Source organism: Rhinolophus sinicus, chromosome 4 (assembly GCF_057876585.1).
Source record: "Rhinolophus sinicus isolate RSI-liver-muscle chromosome 4, RSI-T2T, whole genome shotgun sequence".
Taxonomy (NCBI): Eukaryota; Metazoa; Chordata; class Mammalia; order Chiroptera; family Rhinolophidae; genus Rhinolophus; species Rhinolophus sinicus.
The window spans coordinates 65,973,695-65,997,342 of record NC_142504.1 but is presented as its reverse complement, the minus strand read 5'-3'; the positions used below and the strand labels follow the sequence as shown (position 1 = coordinate 65,997,342).

The following is a 23,648-nucleotide window of genomic DNA, read 5'->3' as shown; positions in this document are numbered from 1 at the left end:
GATTACTCTTAGATGATCCACGAAGATATATGTGATAGAAATTAGAAAATGAACATGAGGAAGATGTGTTAGGCTTCTGCACAGCCCAAACAATAGAGCCAATTTAATTGAAAGCCCAGCCTCAGCTTCGGTCCTATAAAGGGTAGGACTAAAGAGACCTCACACCATTTGGACGAACGATACATCTTTTTCCATTCCCACTAAACTTCCAAAGAATCAGAAATGTATCTAAAAGGGCAGGCAGCTACCAGTACAATCTGTAAATCAGGTTCATGAGTGTTATTAACTTCAGGAAATCTACCATCTAGTACCATAATCTTTTATACTAAATTTTTGTGAAAAGACCTTTAAAAACATTTTTTTTGGATATGTTTGGGGCTAATTGTAATCAATCATATTCCTGAACATCATTAATTATCAAGAGTTAGTTGTCAAGTCTGAAATGTTTTACAAGTCTGTTTTGCTTTTGGAAAGCAGATAAGTATTAAGATAAATGAAGTCAATGTGTAACAAACAAATATTTCCTCTCAGCAATTTGCAAATTTGTCCTAAAGCACAGCTAGCTTTTTAAAAGGAGAATTATTTAAAATCGTTAAAAAATGTAAGTATAAACTAAAAATTAAAATTGCTTTTATTAAAATTAAGGTAATGATTGACAACTATGATCAAGTCTGAATTATGTTCATGAACATATTATTTCTTGGAAATAGTGTTTATCAAAGTTTAGGTAATATTTAATGAATTTGCATTAAATAATGTATTTATTGCATTTATTCCAATATGAAATGCAGATATGATTACCATTTTTTTGTGTGTAACTCAGGAAAATAAATTCATAGATATCATAATTCCAGCAGATTTTTTTCCCCCTGCACACTATTCTTCTTTGGGAAAGTGAGAGTAGAAGAGGGGGAAAAACAAGTTACGAGGATTTTTTAAAAACTCCCTTCCTCTTTAAAGCCTAAGTTACATATGCTTTTCAGTTGTGGTATTTGGGAAGTAGACTCGGCATTATGTTGCTTCCTATGTTTATATGTTCAGTGTCTGGATTTCCTGACAGTTCAGTATACTCGTACTTTGTATTTTTGAATAAATACATATATTGTTCTAAAAGACTTGGCTCCTTGGGACTTCTCTTTCTGTCTGTGATTAAAAGTCTGCTGCAGTGGGGAGCTGCCATGGAAGGCAGGCACTTTTAGAGCATTAATACTGTGGCTCCGCTAAAACAACAGAAATAGCACCAGATAAGGGCACATCTTTAATGAAGGATCTGTTCTCTAATGTTGTTTTTACAATAGATTTTTTCCTAAGTAACAGAATGTGTTTTCTAAAAAATTTTGTAAAGCCTTATTTCTTTACAAAAAGAGACAAAACTTAACTAGCTTATTTTTAGAGAGGGAAATAGTGTATACACTGTTGATTTCAGAATCAGAATTGTAAATTGTGTTTATAATATGCTTGATATTTTAAAATCAGAATTTTGCTGTAGTGCAAATTAAAAGTTGATATATAGAAAATATCAAGAAGTACCCAAAGAGCACAGAATTAATATTATTCAGATAACAGAGTTTATAATTGTCATAAGATCCTCCTTTAATTTTGAGGAGCATTCTGTTTCCCAACGGTTAAATATTGCAGTGGTCCTTCCCAGAAGCTGAAATTGAGTCACACACAGGTTCATTTGGCAGACATCTTGACTGTGGGGAAACTGTGTTTAGGTATTTTTTCCCCTAGAGTTATAGAGTATTTTCATTTTTTATCATCAAAGATGTCCATGGGATCTCACCGTTGACCACATAATTAGGAAGAGTTTTGTGTTAAATAAGTGTTAGGTTTCTCAAAAATAAACCAGATTTCTCATGAAAGTTTGTTTTTAGGAATGGTAGAAATTACACTTTCTTTTATCTTTTATATATAGGCCAAAGGACTGTTTTAGGAGTTGTGATGCTAGAGATGGAGGATGTACCTAGAGGTGAGTAGAAACATGCACAAACTGAGCGCTCACAATCGGAAAAGCTCTTGGGAACTCTGGTTGCTTGATGTTCATATTGGTAAAACTTTATTGCAGCTGAGATACAATAAAGTCTAAGATAGGATGTGAGAAAGAAATAAAAGCAATCTGTGTTAATCTTGAACATCTTCAATATCCTTAGGAAAACTACCCAATATGTCCTTTTAAATTGGCAAAATAGGGGACAGTCTCACTTGATAGGCTAGCTTAGTAGAAATGTATTAATACTTAAAAGGAGGCTGAGTAGAAAAGGACATGATTTTGAAACTTATAATATAAAAATCCAATGAAAAATTAACATAACGAAACATTCTCCGCCAAGACATTGGGCAGATTAAGATACTTGTGCTGCCATGAGTTGGAGGGTGGAGCTTCCAGCCTGTGGGGCCATGTGCACCATTCCTCTATCACACATGCAGTGGCCTCTCATACATACCATCATAGCAATAAGGGCACAGATGTAACTTTGTTTCATAATAAACTGGAACACAGAGACCATGGCGTGAACTTTCACACTTCGTTTTTCTTCATGGCTCCTTTCCTCTTCACATTCTTCTTTCTCATCCTCTTCTTCCTCTTTCTTTTCTAGATGGACAAGTATTTTATATTGCTATTTATGCAAGTATATGAATTTTGTATAAATGTCCCAAGCAGTTCAGCTCATGTATGATTTTAGCATAGTCTTTTATTTAAAACTTCAGAAATTATTTCCAATTAACAAAGCCCTTAGAATCCAAACAGAATCATTAAGTTCTGCTTGGTAAGTATAATGGGACCAGGCACTCAGAAATCACAGGAAGAAAATTTGGATTTGAGAGAGTGTGGAGTGAAGGTTCTAAGATGGTCACCAATGATCCCCACTTCCTGATATTCATACCCTTGTGCAACATTCTCCTTGAGTATGGGTGGGACCTTTGATGGGCTTTTAACAAATAGATAGGATACTTGAGAAAGGATGGAGTACTACTTCCAAGACTGAGTTTAAAAAGACTGGCTTTCACCTTGAGTACTTTCTGTCATCACTTACTCATTCTGAGAGAAGCTAGCTGCCATGTTGTAAAGTGCCCTATGGAGGGGCCCAGGTGGCAAGAAACTGATGTCTCTGGCCAGAAGTCAGCAAGAGCTTCAGGCTTGCCAATGTCAGTAGGCATGGAAGCAGACTGTCCCCACACAAGTCCTTGGATGGGACCACAGCACCAGCAAACAGCTGGACTGCGGCCTCATGAGAGACCCCGAGCCAGAGAATACCAGCCTAGTCACACCTGATTCCTGACCTGTCCAAACTGAGTGACACCAAATGTTGTGTCAAGCAACTAAGTTTGTAACTCAGTAATAGATAACTAACACATAGAGTATACAGGGTATGGATACAGAAAAGGTGCAGAAAACCAAAAAAAAAACAACCGACCAACCAACCACTTTGCCAGAATGAGCTTGGTGGCTTACAGTTTCCTTTTAGGTCACGCTGAGGCAGAAAAATCTTACTGAGGATGGAAAGATGAGGTAAAAGGAAGAGAAAGAAAGTGTGGAGGCCTATGTTGAAGAAGAGACCTGCCACAGAAAAGTACTAGCATAGGTGTGAAGGATTTCTCCTTGGGATCCCTCCTACAGTTGTCAGGAAAGCGATTTTGATTTCACAGATGAATTGATGAGTGATACACTAAGCAACATTCCTTTTCTGTCTTCTTAAATTAAATAGGCTACATAAAAATGGGTTATATCCCACTTAGGGAGTTTCTTAGCACTATGAAGAGGAAGCACAAATCACTGAAAACCCAGTGACCACACGGTCTCGGAAGTTAGCCCCTAAGGGGGCTGAGGTATTTCCTCCTGCAGAAGCCCATCCCTCCCATGCTGGGGTGGGAAGAGCCTGGAGTTTATCTGGGGAAGGCTATGGATTGGAGACAGTTATGAAAAAACTAAATCTGATGGATTTTACAATTATTAGCATTCCACTTCTCTGGTGGTAACATTTTTTGAATATATAGATTCAAATAAAATAACTCTCCAGCTTTTGTTTTACTTTTGAAAATTCAATCTATGATTTCGGTATGTGTGGGTTTGCCCTGTCAACAGTCAAAATTCTGTTCATTTCTTTTCATGTTAAGTAAATAGAAGGATATTTGGCTGTGACCTAAACATCTCAAAGTCGTAAGTCACGAATGCTGGTTCTTGGGCCTGACCTTTGCAAATCTGAAACCAAAACTTTGAAGACCACACTTTGGAAAGCAATCTATTTTCTGAGACATTCAGTAAGTGAAAACCTTCAGTAAGTGAAAGCCCACGTTGCAAATTAAAACATATGCATGTAGGAAGCAGAAATGGGCAACTAACCAGTAGAGTTTGGTGTTCTGTAGAGATCGTAAGTGCCATCTGGGGCTGGGCTGTGTGTGGGGAGGATCAGGATGGGGTGAGGGAAGTGAACTTGATCTGACCTTTCTGAGGAATGTTGGATAATGTGACTAATGATTTGTACTGCTAAGTAGATGTATTGTCAGAGGCAACTGTAGGACTTCATACTGATAAAGAACTATGAAGAACAGTGCATTCGAAAAAGCCTGATAAAGAATTATCAAAAAAAAAAAAAGGATATGAGAGTAAGCTCAACATACCAATAATGCAGACTGGATAGTTGCTGGCAGTTCACTAAATGTAGGATAACATATAACAACTCTAGCTTTAATTCCATATAAATAGAGAGAAAAATCCACATAGTTTGGTAGCCACCTTGCTGATACCTGCATGTACTATGCTTTTTTCCCTCAATAGTTAACTTAGCTAATTCTGTTTTTATGAATTGGTGATTGGCATAGTCTCCGACAGGGCAATGACAACAGCAGTCAAATCAACTTCTGCCTTGCAGAGACTAGTGTTCTCAGATACTCATATTCTTCAAAGGATTCCAAAAATTTCCATTTCTAGGTCAGAGCTGCAGCTTTTAAAATGTTGGTTACTGTTTAATTTTTTAAAGAAAATATTATGTGGGCCAAAAACCCACGCCTGAGGATAAATCTCCACACCACGCTACCAAGTTGTCAGCTCTAGTAACAGTCTGCTTTTCTTCAACATAATAAACTGAGAAAAAAGGGGGGAAACGCTGTGTACAAGTTTTGACATTCTCCCTTTTTTAATGGTCAAAACGAACTCTTTCTGAAAACATCCATTCACCTGAAAAACTATTGACCATGTGCATTATCAAATTGTGGAAAGACTAAAACACACATATACACATAGGTATAACACTATAAATAATTTGACATGTTTAAGATAATTTTTTTCCTTTTATTTTTCAAAATTTGCCCTGATTATCCCTCTTATTTTGTAGGCAAGGATAGAACACAGCAGAACATAGGCAGAACTTAAGGAAATGAGCTTCATTATACTGACTATGGAAGAAAATACCTGTTAGGAAAACAAAACAAAACAAAACAAAAACAATCCAATAAACAATAAACAACAGAGAGATGTCAACCTGAGTTTATACCTGAAAGGAATTAAAACACTTTAGTGTTTAATGCAGAGCTGGCTCCTTACCTGTAGAGTCCTCTGAGGGTTCCCACCGGTATTGCGGCGTGGAGTACAGCTCGGCTTTGGCGGGGCCATTTTCGATGGGAAGACTAGGATGGATGGCGTAGTAATCCACAGGATTGCCATTCACAGTCACCAGCAGGCCCTGCCAGGGGAGTGAGGACAAAGGCACACCTGTGACAGCAGCTGCCATTTTCAATATAGGCATACCGCCTCCGTACCTTACACCAGGGCATAACTCAACAGTGAAGAACTGATTGAAAGCTGAACAATTTAGTCAACTGTCCACTTTAGCAAGATGAATCATGTCTGCTTTCTCTCCAAAACTATTCTTCAAAGACTGACCGTAGTCAAATGTAAACCTGACCTTGTCCCACCTCTGCTAAACACCATGCAATGCACTCTCTATTCTCAGTATAAAGTGTGAACTCGGGAAAAGGCTGGCTGAGGCTTCATGATCTGGTCTGATCTCCTCTATAGCCTCTGTCCTCCTCCCAGCCATGTCTCCAGCTATAAGGAACTCCAGACCTTTCCTGGGCCCCGCTCAGGAGTATTGCTGCCCTGGCCTCTCCCTGTCCTGCCCGACATCCCACTGGGATCTGCACGAGGTTAATGCAACAAGTCTCAGCTTAGACGGCACCCGCTCTGGGATCTCTGCCTGATGCTGCCAGTTTGCAATTCCCTTATTGCAGCAAGTCATACGCTAAGTGCAATTTCTTGTCTTTTTCCCTCCGTCTCTGGCTTTACAATGTTTTAGATACACATATAAATGTGCACACACATATACATACATGTCTGTGTGTCCGTGGACATGCAAGACTTCCTATTCAAATTTTGTAATAGGCATATCTGCAGAGCAAAATGCTTTTAAAAAACCCTCCAACATGGCTTTTTAAAAGTTTAAATACGTATTGTATATTTATATTCGAACTCATACGAGTCAGTGTTTTAATAGCAATGAATCAGTTATGATTTCTGCAAAATAATTATTCCAAAACTTATAGAAATTTTATAGATCATTAAAATATACTCAAAGGAGCTAAATCAATTTATGTCACCTTTACATCATTTACACATGCATAAATAAATAATAATTGTAAGGATATACTAACATCAGATGGTTTGTAGTCATCTTGGGTCATGGATAGAAGCTGCAAAAAGCAATGCAGGACAGCATATTAATATGTAAGCAAAAAGCACTGTAATGTTAAAAAGTATCTATAAAGTTTTACTACACACATATCTAGTCTTAAACTAGCTCAATGCTAGTAGGTTAAAAATGCCATGCAAAATATAAAGGGACATAGAATTGAACAAGATGTTTCTTTGTATTATAACTATTTTCCAGTTCCTGATGTTAACTTTTAATTATAACAACAAATAAGCAGTCTCCATGACTTACTTAAACTACTTATAGTTGATTGTTTTTCAACTGTTTTGTTCTAATAGATTAAGCTGCTTAATTTTATGCTCCTAGAACCATTTGAGACATCTGCAGAATTCTGAAAGTGTTTATTTTTCAAGAAACAGAAGTTTCATAATAAAGAAAAAAGTGATTTGTTGTATGGTTTGAGATTATTTTAAGATTTTCATGCTGTCTACAACAAAATAATTATGACTATAGTTTTTAACTATATTAGTTTCAGGTAGTTTGAGTCCCCCCAAAATAATAAACATTTGTTGTGCCAACAGTTGCCCAGCTTTTTTAGGTCAGGCAGGATTCATTCATTTTATAAAATCACCGAAGGTCCCAAAGCGTATTTATTTATATGGGTCCTATCTATCAATATCTACCACACTAGATGTGGGGACAGAGCCAGGAGTGCAGTTTCCAGGCTCTTGGCCTCACGTGGAAAGCTGCTGGCTCAGGTAGTAAATGGCTATCAACTGTGATTGGATGGCCATCAGCTGTGGCTAGTTGGCCGTCAGCTGTAACCTGTGAGCCATTGGCCAGTAATATAACTGCCATGGCTACGCTAGCAAAAAATGGGGGCTAGCAAGAAGATGGTGGCTGAGCTATCAAGACCGGATTGCAGCTAGCAAGTGAGGTTGGTTGGCAGAAAGAAGTGGACGGCAGGTTGCGGATCATGTGGCTCCTGCCTCCTGTGTCTCCAACCCAGCCACCAGTGAGACTACAGTGGTATGACTCCCCTACCTATGGCTCCGTGGGTGTTCCTTTTTGGCCTCACCATATCCTGCGTTCTTATGGGGGGAGCGGAACTAGAGACCCCACAGGCCGCCCCGCGCAACACTAGAAATTAAAATTGAGGCATTTAAAAAATACTTATCTATTAGTTCATTAAAAATTAAAAGGCCGTTACATGTTAACATAAATAATTTTATTCAAATACCTATATTTCCAATAAAGAAAATCTAAAAGTGAAAACAGTGGCATTGTTTTATGTTTTCACATATATTTTTAACGTCTAAGGATTAAAAGAAGGCAGCTAGATTTCCATATCTGTTTTTGCATTCAATCTGTTGTGATATGTTGTTTTGGTTGAAGTATGTGAAGAAAATCTGGCTTTACTGAGCTATACAGATGGAAAAGGAAGGATAATTATGCATAGTTTTCTTTGATACTACGGACACCCAACTCAGAAAGTTGTACTGTGGCATCTGAAACCAGATCAATGAAGTTTTCATAATCTATGACATTAAAATCCACTTGATATACAGGAATACCTAGGAGATACTGTGGGTTTGGTTCCCGACCACCACAATAAAATTTGTATTGGCGTAAAATGAGTCATCTTTTTGCTAGCGGAGGGTCTTACCTTCAATTCGTAAAAAACAACATCCATGAAGCGTGATAAAGCAAAGTGCAATAAAGCAAGGTATGCTGGTATGTTACACCTTGAATGGATCTTTTACCCACACATTGTAATATCATGTGTTGGTAATTTGCTTCAGTGAATTATACAGCTCTACCAAACATTGACACATTTCATTACACAATACTTTAAAAGCACATTTGTTGATATCACCACTGACCTCCTCAGGAAAGTACTTAAATATGGGGAAGTTCTCAAGCTCTCAGTAGTAGACACAAATTTTCCAATATTCTAATTTCACTCAGAAGTTCAGATTTTATCATGGGCAACAAATGCTGTTAGTTGACGCCCTGAAGTGACGGGCTTACTTAATTTATTTTCCGGTAATTGTCTGTCAAATAACCACACCTGAGTGACCACAATCTGCCTATTAGCTGTTCCTTCAAGTAAATCTGGTGTTCAGTGCAAAACGGCTAATTCAGCTCACATTTCCAATGGTCGGTCAAGTGCTTCTCATCAACATAGTGGTCATATTTTAGTACATGACACTTTGTGTGGACTTCCCATTTTATTACACAGCATATTAAAAAAGATGTGTGCACTAAGGTTGAGAGTTAAGAAAATTAATAACTATTTTTGGTTCATCAAGACATTCTTAACTGGAACTAGCCTTTCTGCTTTGTTTTCTGCAAGTGTGTTTCTTTAAAGAGTTAACTCCAGCTGTAGGGGTTAATGCCACTGCCTTGGGTTTGTGCTTTTGTACTATCAGAACAAATGTTAGCACAGCGAAAAAGGCAAATATTTTACCTATTATTAAAAAAACAGTTTTGAGCTTATGGATTGCTGTAAGGGTCTCAGGAATCCCCAGATGTGTACAGACCTCACTTTGAAAACTGCTGTGCTATCCTCTGTTATCATCATTTAGTGAAAAGGACAGGATCATCTGAAACATGAAGTGATGAGAGATAGAAAAGGGCCCCTGGAAATGCTCAAACATCTTAGGGCACCACATCTCTCCACACTGCTGTCAGCTCCCTAAGACAGTTCATTCATGGATCCACCCTCTCTCAGCACAGGACTGGAATGCTTAGAATAAGACCATGTGTCTTAGAGAAACTCATCTGCCAATAAATAAATCAGAGAATCTACTCCTTGATTCTTTAACATGCTAGGAAGCAAAAATGCTGATCCCATCCAAGAAATATGAGTATTTGTCTTTACCACATTGCAAATGGGCCATTTTAACAAGTCAGTATAGCACTAAGTTGAGTTCAAAAATGGTCAAAGAGTGAACAAAATATCGTATGAATTACCCAATTATGACTTACTTTTCCTTGTCAATCCATACTGTTGCCTCAAAGTAGTAAGAGACAATCACATTCATATAGATTACTTTGTTCTTCTCTAAGTGGTTTCTTGAGTTATTATTGTGGCTGGCTACCCAATTACTCTCTGCAATGTATGTCAACACTGAGACTTTCACAGCCCAGTGCTAACAGATTGTGTCATTGTTTTTTGTTTTAAATACAAAATTGCTTTTTTAAAAACTAAGAACATTTTTTTAGAATTAAGAGATTTCAATAGAAAACACTGAAATATAAAATGGTGTCTTGTAGATTATGGTGGAGCCATGGTGTTTCCTTTGGAAGCACTGGGTTTCCCTCTTGAATAAAGCTCTCTGGTATCAAGACTTCAAAATCAAACCATTTCAATAAACTATGAGCAGTCTGAGTTTGCATATAATATGATATGACTCATATTCAGCAATATAATATGAAAACAGCAAAATAAAGTAGGAAATGCAAATTCCTTTCTTTGTGCCTTACTTTTCTCTCCTCGGTTGGATAATGGGTCGCATACCACAGGCTCCGCCTCCTCTCAGCCCTGAATCGGATGGGTCTACAAGCCAGGACTCCATCCTCTTCCTTGGTGCTCTCATCCTGCACCTGAGACACAGAATAACCCACAGGACCAGCTCTGCAGCCTGGGTGACCAGTGAAACTTTTCATCTTTGCCTCAATGTGACTTTTTTTTAAGTTAATGTATATAATATATGAGATTTTATCAAGACACTTTAAAAAAATGACAAAAATGCTGTCTTTCAAATGCTAAGCTCATCAATATTCAATGCTCCTAATTGCTACTAAGCCCCATAATTTATAGGAATATTCTCTGATATTAAATATTCACAGCCTCTCAGTGTGTATTCTGAACTGCACTGGAAAGCAGCTATGTAAATAGTTCTTACAAGAGCTTTCAAAAAACATGCACAATTAACTATGTAACCCAGCCATGGGCAATCTTTAATAAAAAAGAAATTTATTAAAGCCAGAATCATCTAGAGCTTACACACAATATTAAGCAAGAACATATCTAATGCACAAAATCATGGCTTTACCTAATGAGATATTGGTCTAAATTAGATAATTGATCTGGGAGAGATGCTAAAGAGAGGGTATAAGGAACAGAATGCACATGGGTGATTTAGTTTGGTTTTCCAACAAAAATGGTCCAATAAACAATTAACACACCATTAACACTGGAGCAGAGGGAGGCAAGCTAGGTTCGAATGTGCCAGTGTATAGCACCCATGGGAACACTCAGATACCCTGCGTGGGAATTCACAGTTGCCAGGTGGGAGCCCATATATTATTACATTTACGTCTGGACACCTGCTTCTCTCTCTTTTTTTCTCAAACATGTACTGTAGACTTTTACGTTAGAACTCATTTTTGCTGGCTGGCATTTTTCATGAAATGGACCAAGTCATCTGGAACTATGATATAATCAGCCACCTGTCTTCCATCATTGCCTCAATGAGAAAGCCCTGTGTCCTAACCCATTAAAATGTAGACCACCTGAAATGTCAATGCTCATATTAATTATGCCCTTTTCCTCACACCCCTTCAGACACTATGATTTTTAATACTGGTATTAACTGTGTGGTCTGTAAATTAGATTGTCTTCCTAGCTGTCTGCCTTTGTCCCCAGACAACCTGGGCCTAAAGAAGCTGAATGTTTCATCAGCCTAACGGGCTATAATAGCCTTCACTTTTATGACAGCACGACAGCGACAGTATACAAGTTCCTGCCATTCTGTGTGACTGCCTGAGATATCACAGAGAAAGCTAAAGGCACCAGGAACTTTATCAACTTGAATGCCTTAAAGTAATTTCCATCATTTGTAAAACATTGTTCAGAAATAGTTCCCATGATATATTTTAATTTTGTTTGCACACGTTTTTACTTGTGCATATATCCCTATCCATATGCATTTTTGTGGAGGGAGCAAATACGATACACACTTTAAAGGATTTTACTGGCCCACTCAAATTTCAGAAGACAATTGGAGAAACATGTAGCAGATGATGGTTGGGACTCCTTACGACCCTATGAAGCATTTTATTACGATGCAACTGCAATCAGTGGGTACCAAAGAAAGGCGATGTATGAGAATCCTGTGAACTAGGATAACCCCCGCAGCCCTCATCCCCCCTGGGCCTGTCTGCACAACAGGGAGGAGGTTTCACACAGGAGGGAAGACAGGAAAGAGACCCATTTCTGCAGGTGGCATTTCAACCAGGGATGAATGGGCACATGCATCTGTGGGGACAGAGCCCCAGAAAATAGTTTCCAGGCTCTCGGCCTCACATAGACAGGTGCTGGCTCAGGTAGTAAATGGCCATCAACTGTGATTGCATGGCCATCATCTGTGGCTAGTTGGCCGTCAGCTGTAACAAGTGAGCCATTTGCCACTAATATAACTGCCGTGGCTATGCTAGCAGAAAAAGATGGGGGCTAGCAAGAAGATGGTGGCTGAGCTAGCAAAAGCGGACTGCAGTTAGCACAGTGGAGTGCGGGTTGCGGATTGCAGAGAAGTAGACAGCAGATTGCAGACAGTGTGGCTCCTGCTTCCTGTGTCTCCAACACAGCCACCAGTGAGAGTATAGTGGTATGACTCCCCTACTTATGGCTCCGTGGGTGTTCCTTTTTGGCCTCACCATATCCTGCGTTCTTATGTGGGGAGCCGGAGCAGAGACCCCGCAGGCCGCCCTGCATGACAAATGGCGCAGCGAGCAGGGTTTCCCACATGACAGCATCTCACCCAGTTTCATTGTACAATCTAACTCAGATCCCATTTACTTCTGGACTCTTTATCTTGTAGGGTATACAGTTCCTTCAAGCAGGGGCCTTGCCTACAGTCCATGCTCTATCCCCAGCCCCCAGGTTAGTGTGTGAGATAGTTGACTCTCAATAAATATTTGCTGACTGACTGACTGACTGACTGACTGACTGACTGAAAGAATGAATGAATGGATTAGTCTGTGGGTGTGGAAACAGGAAAGTGTAAAGTAGGCAACTGCACCAGGGCTCCAAGCTAGAAGTCAAGTCACAAGAGGGCTCATGACTGATTGCAGAGACTTCAGCCCAGTGGTGCTCATTAGAACCTGCTTCTAACATGTGAACTCCTCCCCTGGCAGTTGATAGATGAAAGATGTGACAACTCTGTCTATACTACTTGCTTCCCTTATGTACCAGTATGCTGCCTTACAACCGAGCTTCTTACAGTCATTTAGGTCCTATCACACCATCAGCAGTTAGAGGTCTGAGAAGATTTGGAAAACTCTAATCACTATGATAACAGGATGTCTAGTTACTGAGACTCTAGCTTTGTTGTCAAACATTAGTTTGAATCTGATTTCTACTGTTCATAAGTGTATGATGTCATACCACTTGACCTCTCTAACCTCATTTTCCTCATTTGTCAGGTGGGTATAATACCTATTTTTCAGAATCAAGTAGAGGATTGAATGAACTCATGCATGTAAACAGTCGAGCATATGGCCTTGCACTTACCGTGTTTCCCCGAAAATAAGCCCTACCCAAAAAATAAGCCCCAGTTAAGTTCGTCAGCCAGACGGACACATTTAGTATGTTATGATGATGTTCCAGAAGAAGATGACACGGCTGTATTTGAATAAATGTAGATTGTTGTACATGAAAAAATAAGACATCCCCTGAAAACACGCCCTAATGCATCTTTCAGAGCAAAAATTAACATAAAACCAGTCTTATTTTCGGGGAAACACGGCGGTAAGTGCTCAATAGAAATGAGTCTTCCATTCTCCTCACCACCTACCATTCTTAGCAGCACATATTGATATATTTCAAAGGGAAGCTAGTTTTTGTTCTGATAATATTTGTATTTACTTAGTACTCCTCGCAGAATCGAAACACTATAAGCAGACACTACAGTTATTTTGTAATATAGTATTGATTAGTCAGCAGTTAATAGGAATGAACCATTTCACCTGGAGTTTCCAGGTTACTTTGCAGACAAGATCACGAAAATCTTTTTATCCTTACAAGGGGTTCCTGTAGCCAGATGCGGATCAGCGTTGCCAACGTGTAGTACATCACTAGCAGGAGGATGGGGTTGGCGTGGTGATACCATGACAGGTCTGGGTTTGCTATGATCTTCCATGTGCTGGAACAGTCTGTTTGAATTACTGATTTGATACCAAACAACCTATTTAAAAACAAAGAAAAATATTAAAAAGACATAACAAAGATCTGTGTCCCTAACAAAATAAAAACAAAAACAGAAAAACACTTGTTTTTAATACATTCATGAGCTATCGTAGGTTAATCCATCCTATTCTAGATATTTCATTACTCTTCTGTATACAACACTATATCTTTAAATAATATATGTACATATGTAATATATACATCCTTAAATCATATATGTGTATTAGTATGTGTATAAAAATGATGCCAACATTAGCCAGATGATCTTTACGTTAGTTCAAAAAGCTAGCTAATACTACTAAATCCTTGCATACCTATTAGAAATTTATGTTTTAATTGTCAATCAGCCCTATTAAAACCATGTTTTATTGAAATGTCAAGTAAGTAGTAACATGTTACTAAATCCAGCTAAATGAGCACATATTTTGTCTTTGGTAGGATTTAGCATTAGCTATTCAGTTAGTGTTGATATTATTGGGCAAATGTTGAAATTGGACACAGTTCTATGATTCAGCCATTAAATTCAGAGTTTCTGTTAGCTGTATTTCTGTTGAATTTTATTTATGGATAATTTGATTTTTTAAAAGCTTTGTAATTGATTATTTACTTTGAAATGTAACTTTATGAGGCTTCTTAAATTCTGACTTTTTATGTTGAGTTCTACTACATAAGCAGAATGCACATAAAAGGAAATTATGTAATATAAGATTCATTTAGAAATTTATTTATATAAATTTTTTCTAAGAAAGGATTCTACTAAGTGAATAAAACTTTTACATATTAAGTTTACATAGCTTTCTAGTGTTCAGATCTTCCATGTGCAAACTTCCTTTAATTTTTATGATACATTCTTCATTCACTTGTAAGATCTTCCAAAGACTATATGACACTCATTCGTAAAATCTCTCAGGTCTATTACCATTTGAAGTATTGGTGAAGTGAAGTATTGGTGAATTTCTGGACATACATTTTAAAGTAAGCTAAATGGAAATTAAATTTTCTTTAATTTTATCAGAACAAAATAAATTATACTACAACTTGCTCTTATTACATAGGTCTTTTCTCCCAGGTTCAGGCAGATTTTTTTGTAGTTAGCATTAGAAACAAAAAAATTCCTGATAATAAAAGAGTTATGTCCTACTTAGAATGGTGGGACACTTTAACAATGTTTTGCAGTCCTAGATTAAAATGTAAATTTTTTTGTATAAAGTACACAGAATCAAATGCTTTTAGATTTAGTGTTAGACAAGCTGGATAGTCTCTGGGTTAATATAAGCAGTATGTTTCAGCTACCAAGTTCTCACTCTTCTCATCTCATACCTGGCGTATACATTAGAAACAACTTTATCAGTCCTTAATTTAAAAACACCTGTTTACCCCATCAGAAAGTTAGTAGCAACTTCCACAGCTGTTTGGAAACTGACTATGTGCCTCCTAAAAGACTGTATCACATTGACACTCCACACCTTACCATTGATATCATAGCTTATCCCAGACTGATTTTGCACGTTTCCACAAGAACACTGAGGCATCAGTCTCACATTTTGTACTACCAGTGCACGGACTAACGAGCCTGGATAGAAGCTATAGCATGTCAGACTGTTTCACCCTATAGAGAAATTTTTTTAACACAGCTATGCAAATATTCTAAGACCCAAGATTTCTTTCTCTGTTGCTCTCTTTTTAAAGAGGCTGGATACTACAGAAAGAATTGCTATATACGTTAGGAAGTTTGTACTTGAAGTTTCACGTTATTTCTTGTTGCCATGAAGCAGCCTACCTGTCTGTCCCCTCGTACTTGCCCCTAAAGAAAGGAGAGTCTGTGAGACGGATCCTTTCGTGGACTTTGCTTCACCTTTAGGCTTACACCTTATGTCTCCCTGTTTGGCCCCAAAGGATGGCTGGTTAGTCAATGATGGGTAAGATTCCTCAAGGAAGGAACAACCTAAGCCAGGCACAGTCACATGGGGGCCATCTGGAGAACTCACGGGGTTGATAGAGGTGGGCACAGACCCCCATCTTCCCCCGGCTAAGGAGAGCTTCTGCCTCTGTGACTATATTCCTTCCCACATCCTGCTTGGGACGAGATTCAATGATGTGATAGCAGCAGCTCTCTGTCTATTCATGTGCATAAAGGTTTTGTCCCTTAGGGAGGTACATACATCCTGAGACAGTTCCGGCTGTCTGCAGGCAAGGGTGATTGCTTTGAATCAGTTTCCTAGTATAATGTGTGAGATTCACAGGTCTTGAAATTAACAGGCTTTATTTCCTTTACTTCCTCATTTGTTAATCAATACAAGCTATTTGTTGGCCCGATTCACGGCTCTCAGTCCTTTGAGGCTGGAGTCCCTTGGCCCCGCTTGCACTCTATTACGGGCTACTGTATTTCTTAACCCTGCACCGCCCTCCTTGCTTCCCACAAATTTGTCTTGCAGGACGCGACAATTTCTGGCACTACAATTCTAGGATGTTATGCAATATCTATTATTTAATTTATTTAACTTTTTATTGTGAACCTCCCATTATCCAGGATTGTTACTTGATATTGACACTACACAGAAAAGTGATATCATAGTTCCTGCTCTTCAGGAACTCACTCTCGACCTAACTATAATGATGTAATATGCTAGTTTGGTGAAAGCAAGGAAGGAAACCCTTTCGGACTATGGGTGTTTGGGAATGCATGTTGGGCAGGGTAGTCAGGAAGAAAAATGCTGGATGTCGGGACACTTCAAAAGGGGTAGATAAGTAAATGAGAGAAAAGAGAAATCCTGACAGATTGGTGAGATGTTGCCAGGTTGTGAGGTTGGGCTGGGGAGGGAGAGTCAGAAATTGGACACAGTGAGAACAAAAACTATACTTCATTATTGAGGCACCACCGAATCTTTATAAACTTGATTCTATCTTGATGATTCCCACACAACTGTTAGTGTCTTTACAGAGGTCCTAGTTCAAATTGATTAAATAAAAATAACCATACATTAAAATTTGTCAGTCAATAAAAGCATTTAAAATGACTGTCTTAAATCTCTCCAAAGAAAGGTCAGTTTGCCTGAGAAGTATATATTGACACAACTATGGCATAATGCATTCCCATTTATTGATTATTTAGAAACAGAAAGACAAAGCTTTTCTCTTCTGTGTATTTGGAATATTCTTTGTTTATCTTGGACCCCAGACCCAATTCTATTGATAATGGACATGGGTGCATTTGCTAGGTGATCCCATCTCTAAAGGTTCTATTCCTTATGAAATCTAGTAGAATTGGGAGTGGGCAGGGCATGTAAGCATGTGGACAAAGAAGACATTTTTCAAAAGATCTTAAGATAAATATTTCATATCTCACAAACTCTTCTATTTCTCAGATGGTGGCTTGAGACAGATCCCTAGATGATGGTCAGTTCCTAGCCGACATATCAGAGCTGTGGCACATGCTAGTGCTTTGGTACCTGACCTGTCTTGCTCTGCTTTCTATTTCATGGCTAACATCCCTGTCCATAGAACAGGTCCTCAACTTCTCCTGTTGAATTACATTGCAAAGTGTGGTCTCTAGCTTCTCTTGCCTCTACATTATGACCTTGCCAGAGTTACCTTCAGAAAATTCAGGTTCAGCGTGTCACCTTCCTTTTCCTATCTCCTATCCTCCACTGCCTGGAGAATAACCCCAAGTCCCAGCAAAGTATACCCCAGGCCTTCAGCAAGCTGGTCTGCTCTTCTTTCTTTAGACACCATGAACTTGAGCTTCCCTGGGCTACCAGGGGTTTACCATAAAATTTCAGTCCCTCTGGTCTTGCTACTCCTTGTTTTACCAGGGTTCTTTCCAAGCAGTTGTGACTTTTCTGGAGTTGCCAAATCAAGGATTAGTGGTGTATGAACCAGGTGAGCTTTGTCTGCTCCTTGGAAATATCATTCCAAGCCAGCAAGTCAGGCAGGACTTCTCAGATTCTCTAATATTTCTCAGGACAACTCCAGTTTCATGCCCAACTACATCCCATAATATATACATATAAGTATATTCTTCTAGGCATGCTCAACTATCCCAAATTATTGCAGGAGTCACCCAGGATACCAGTGGTCCAGGAACACATAATTACATTGCTGTCATGGTCTATCATCTGAACCTTTATGCTAATTTATGACAACTGGTTTCTGCTGGAAGCGTCAGATCTTCATTCTTTCAGTCCAAATATTCTTTACAGTTAATGTCAATCAATACTCTAACACCAATTTCCAACACTCTTTATTCGGGCTTCTTTCTATTCCTTTCTGTTGTTGTACATTGTCAACATCATCAAGCCTAGCTCCCATGCCACCATCTCTGGAAAACCTATAATTTATCCTAATTGGAATCAATTTGTCTTGCCGTATGCATTCACAATTGAATTCACAGTCATAGTTCGTAATTGTATTATTGTTAGTTTGTGTGCTTGTTTCTCTGCCCAGTTTGACTCTAATTTCTACAAAACAAACAAACAAGCAAACAAACAAACAGATCTGTGTTTTGTCGTTTTGTTGTGATGGCAGTGCCTTGTATACAGCTGGCTTTAAATGTAAGCTTATTTAATTGAATTAAAAGTACAAACACTAAGTTATACCATTAGGTTATAGTAGGTGATTGTTGTTATAGTAGGAGTAGAGACTAAGGGATGGAAAATTCCTTCTTTTGAAAAAAAAAGAGAAAGAAGGAATGGAAAAGAACTGTACGTAGATACACAAGAGCATTCTAGAATTCTAAGAGAAACATTGCTGCAACCTGAACCACAATGTCCATGATTATAGTACTCTTGGTCTGAGATATAAGAACACAGAATAAGACATAATAAAGGAACCACAAGAACACTTTGACTTATTGTAGGGACAGAGTCCCAGAGAGCAGTTTCCAGGCTCTCAGCCACATGTTGAAAGGTGCTGGTTCAGTTACTAGATGGCCATTAGCTGCAACCAGTTAGCCATTAGCCACTAATATAACTGCCGTGGCTACATTAGTTGGTTGGTTGGCAGAGAAGCAGACAGTGGATTGCGGATCATGTGGCTCCTCCTTCCTGTGTCTCCAACCCAGCCACCATCAAGAATATAGTGGTATGACTCCCCTGTCTACGGCTCTGTGGGTGTTCCTTCTTGGCCTTACCACATCCTGCGTTCTTGTGTGGGGAGCGGGACCAGAGACCCTGCATGACACTTATCTAAAGTCTATTTGGGTCATAGATAGCAGATACTTATATTTGTTTTCTGCAGGCTGCCAATAAGAATCTTGAACTTTACCTTCTGGATGAATAACTAAATAAATGTATATAACTAAGAGATAAAGATTTTTTAAACCTGAAAATCCAGGTTTATAGTTAAGAAACAATAAGACCTTCAACTATCCAACAGGAACAAAATATGGAGTAGCCTAGATAATTCCTTCAAGACCCTGCAACTGCACTTTACACTAATTATTATATACGTAAAAATTCATTCCACACTTTTTGGTAAAAAAGGGCATCACAGCTACAGGAAGAATTTCTCATCATATCACGTTGGTATTCCCCTCTGTAGGCCCAAGCATGCAGCTGACCCTCAGCTCTGCTGGGGCTCGTTATGGACGTCTCTCCACCTCCAGTGGAACCTTTGCTTTGTATTTTTCTGTCTCCTTCCAAAGCACTCATAACATTTGACAACACATGGTGATTATCAATTGGCAGGTTATTTGTTTCTATTTGTACATGTTGGCAGGTTCATAAAACTTCCACCTGTTTTCAGGTTCACTCTAGATCACATCTGCTCAGTCGCTAGTAATACAGAAACCCAGCCATGTGCAAGAAATATGTAATACTGAAAATAACACCACACTTTAATAAAATGTAATTGTGGTAAAATGCAAATAACATAAAGTTTGTCATCTTAAATTTTTGAGAGTACAGTGCAGTGGTGTTAATCATATTCACACTGTTGTGCAACCATCACCATCATCCCTCTCCAGAACTTTTGCATCTTACCAAACTGAAACTCTGTACGCCTTATATAGCAACTTGCCATCCTCCCTCCCCTCAGCTCCTGGCTACCACCATTTCTACTTTGTGTCTCTTTGAATTTGACTATGCTAGGTACCTCGAGTAAGTGGAATTATACAAAATTTGTCTTTATGGGTCTTTGAGGCAGAATAATATTCCATTGTATGTATGCGTACATGCCACTTTTTAAAAAATTCATTTTTCCATAGAGAAACACTTCACATTTTGACCGTTGTGAATAATGCTGCTATAAACATGGGTGTATAAACCTCTCTTCAAGACCCTGCTGTGACACTTTTAATCTTCTCATTTTGATCTTAGACCCCTTAATTGAAATAAACGTGGGACTGAATGGAGAGAAGATGTGGAAAGACAAGTGCAGGAGAGGCAGATCTTTCTCAGAGAGTGTGAGCACAAAGCCCAGGCTGCAGGCAGCAGCCTGAAGGGAGGAGGCTTGCTGATGCTGGCACGGCTCCGTCAGGAGGGGATTCTCCCATTGTCAGACCTCCCAGGGCATTACTCATCCTAGTCTTACACCACGTCCCCTGGAAAGGGGTTTGGTGACAGACCACAAGGGTCCTCAGGCTCCCCATGAGGAATCCCATGTGAGTATTCAGGAAGTTCATGAAACAAAAGAAGCCAAAAGAATGAAACAGCCGTCATTATCACTGACCAGTTATACAGACTCCTTCGACTTGGGTGAGTTCCCAGTAACACAGAGTAAGTGGCCCTCAGAGACAGCAGTGAAGCCTCACTTCTGTGAACAACTCATGTTCACAGGAAAGTGTAGAGCCTCTGAAATACAGTGTGTTTGAAGATGTAAAACTAGCAATAACTGCAGCTACTCACAGAAGGTCCTTGGGGATTTAACTCTAAGCAAATATGGGTCACTTGGAGATGCTTGTGGAAGTAACTGGGGCCGGGGAATCTCCATAGAGCTTGCGTTGCTTGCTTCCTTTACTCAAGCATCGTAATCCTACACTTCCAATGGTCCAATGCCTGAAAACAGTTATTTCATATATGTTGTCTAGTTTTCTCTTGGATTACTAGAGGGAGGAAGGCTCGTCCAGAACACTTTATACATCTTTGAAACATTTTTAGCATTTTAACATTGTCTTACTAATATGCAAACATACTTCCATAATGATATCTCCCTACCTAACTACCTAGAAGTAGAGTGTGCTAGTTAACAGAAGGTATTTACCATACGTAAATGCAACTTAAATAATAAACATCTGATTTGAAAATAGCCCATACACAGAAGGGAGTAAGTGTATCTTGCCTCATTTTTTTCTCTTCTGACTTCATTTCAGAAACAACCCAAAAGTTTTTCAGGTTGCTATCACCAGGAAATACTAGTCATATATCACCACCACCATCTTTTTCATCAGAGATTCTACCCACAGCACATTCCTTCCTCTTTTCTGTCTCTCACCATTTACAACAGAGCCTCCATATAAACACATATTCTCTTTTATCTCCTTCCACATTCTCATCTTTCTTCTTACCAAAGAATCTCAGGAAAATTTATTTTCTTTTTACTCTCTCCATATTATTTGGAAATCCAAGAGTGATTTATGTTATAAATTATAAATACAGTCATCACTAGTGATAAGTGAGTAACAGGGAAAATAAAAAGTTGTATGTTTTGCAATGAAAATAGATTTAATGACAAGTCCAATCACTTTCTAAAATGTGTTTCCCAAGGTATCTCTGAAAAAATACTTATCCATTGTGTACTGATACATTTGTAAAATACAATAAAAAGTGATTAGTAGAAAAATAATCACGTGCTGAATGTCACAGAAATGTCAAACTGCTACATACGTCTTAAATGCTTTCTGTCACTTTCTGTATTTAACTCATTGAAAACCTGTTTCAAACAATTCATGGAGCACCACTCATCTGCTTCTTTGAATAGCAGAGTACCCAGAAGTCCCTGTCTTAGAATATTGTCAATAGTTTCTTACTAATGGCTTGATCATCTCTAACCTTTTTCTCCAGCTGTATCATTCAAAATAAACGCTTAATATTGTCCTTCCCAATATAATTGCTGTTTTTAAATTACCAGTATAATCAATGATTATACTTATGTGTGTATGTGTGGGAGGGGGCGGGGGATGCTTACAAATATCTTTGAGGAAGCAAACATATTTCCTGTTGTGCTTTGTGCTTTAAGGGTGTCTGAAGCTAGTTGGAAGAGAAGCTCTCTGATCTAGCACTTCAAAAGGAATTCTGGCACACAAAGTATTTCCTGCTAAGTCCCAAACCCTGTAAAGTATGGAAGAAACCAGGCCAAGATCTGCTGGCCTCTGGTCAATCAGTGGAATCAGCTCTGATGTGTGAAGCGTGGACCTGGTGACTGAAGAACTTGCTAACTGAAGCTAGTTTGACACACTTCTTGTTGGATGTTATCAGCATTTCTCTTTGCAATTTTGTATTTTATGTGTATAGGTTGAAAAGCACTAAGGTGCTCATTAGTGTCTACTTTCCAAGTTCCTAGAAGGGAGTACAAGCCAAAAGACAGCCAAAGAATAGAAACCTGATACTTTGGAGTAAACCAATTTTCATAAACTTGGAAGCTAATATTTATATCTAACCCTCATAGATCAGTGGCTCAACAAACTTTTAGAACTCAGCTAGATTGAAAGTTGTGGATGTCTTATATGTTACATAGTTCACTATTTGAAATCAATAGACTACACCTTAATATTAGGATGGTTCTGAATATGATATAACTTTCTTTCATAATTCAGAAAAAATTTAGGGTATTTCATGACCTTGCAGCCAATGTTAGGAACATCGGTTCCATTATATGGTATGGCTTTGTTATAGAGGTAGGAATTTGCACTGGTCCTCCGAAATGTCTGGGAAGTTCTTTCTTTAGACAAAAAAGTTCCTGTTAATTTCTGTCTTAGCATTTTTGCCTTTTTAATTAAAAACTAATTTTAAATTTCAGATTATTTAATTTTGAATAAGTAGGAATTTTTCTGTTGTATATGTCACTTTGCATTATTGACTCATTGCATATTTTGGAGATTCCTTCTAACAAAAACTACCTGCAGCTTCTTTTTAAAGCTTTCATAAATATGATGCATTTTAAAATTATCTATTCAACAATAAAAACATTTAAGAGAAACGCTACATTCAGCCTTGACTTTTTTCTTCACAAACACTATTGATGACACAAAAGCACAATCTATTATCTAGTAAATGTGGGAAATAAGAGACCGACTCAGAGCTGTTACTATTTGGGTGAATGCTTAAGGGAAAGATATTTTTTCCTTGAATTAGTTTTCATTTTCACACATGGCGTTGCTTAAATTGAAAAGAACAAAGTGTTTGGAGAGAAAAGGAAAGGAGAGAGAAACAAATTTAGGTACAATCAATAGGTGCAAGTATGGCAAGATAAGTCTGTCTTTGAAGTAGAGGGAAAAAGAATCCTATCATTTGTCAACAATGCAAGGGACTGAACTGAACCATACATTAGTAAAACGACTTTAAACTTTAAAAACTGGATGTAAAAGAAAGAGCTTATAAAACATACACATAAACACCCATTGCTCAGATTAAAGAGATATTAACATTCTGCCACATTTGCTTCTGTTCTAACACTTAAAAAAAAAAAAAAAGAAAGAACAAGTAAGTGGCATAAAGACTTCCTCATTATTCTTTTTCTCCTCCTTCCCCTTCCAAACACTATCCTGAGGTTAGTATTCATCATTTCCAGGAACTGTTTACTCACTTTTGCTATCTATGTATGCACCTAAAAATAATTCATTCTATTGTTATATGAATTTGACTTTATAT

The 23,648-nt window shown here is 38.3% G+C and overlaps 1 protein-coding gene across 7 annotated transcripts in view; it reads right to left on the bottom strand.

Annotated features, from left to right (window-relative positions):
* PIEZO2 (piezo type mechanosensitive ion channel component 2) overlaps positions 1 to 23,648 on the bottom strand; it is a 436,387-nt gene that overhangs the window by 110,049 nt on the left and 302,690 nt on the right. For 4 of the 7 annotated variants that reach the window (XR_016021128.1, XM_088797899.1, XM_088797898.1 and 1 more), the window contains 5 exons: positions 13,681 to 13,843; positions 10,140 to 10,259; positions 6,652 to 6,690; positions 5,546 to 5,684; positions 2,448 to 2,596 (listed from right to left, as the gene is read on the bottom strand). Coding sequence is in view for 6 of the 7 variants with exons in the window: in XM_088797899.1 (XP_088654025.1) it covers positions 2,448 to 2,596; positions 5,546 to 5,684; positions 6,652 to 6,690; positions 10,140 to 10,259; positions 13,681 to 13,843 (610 nt within the window). In the remaining variant the exon portion in view is untranslated. The remainder of the gene's footprint in view (positions 1 to 2,447; positions 2,597 to 5,545; positions 5,685 to 6,651; positions 6,691 to 10,139; positions 10,260 to 13,680; positions 13,844 to 23,648) is intronic. The other 3 variants (XM_088797900.1, XM_088797901.1, XM_088797902.1) reach the window with 3 other exon arrangements.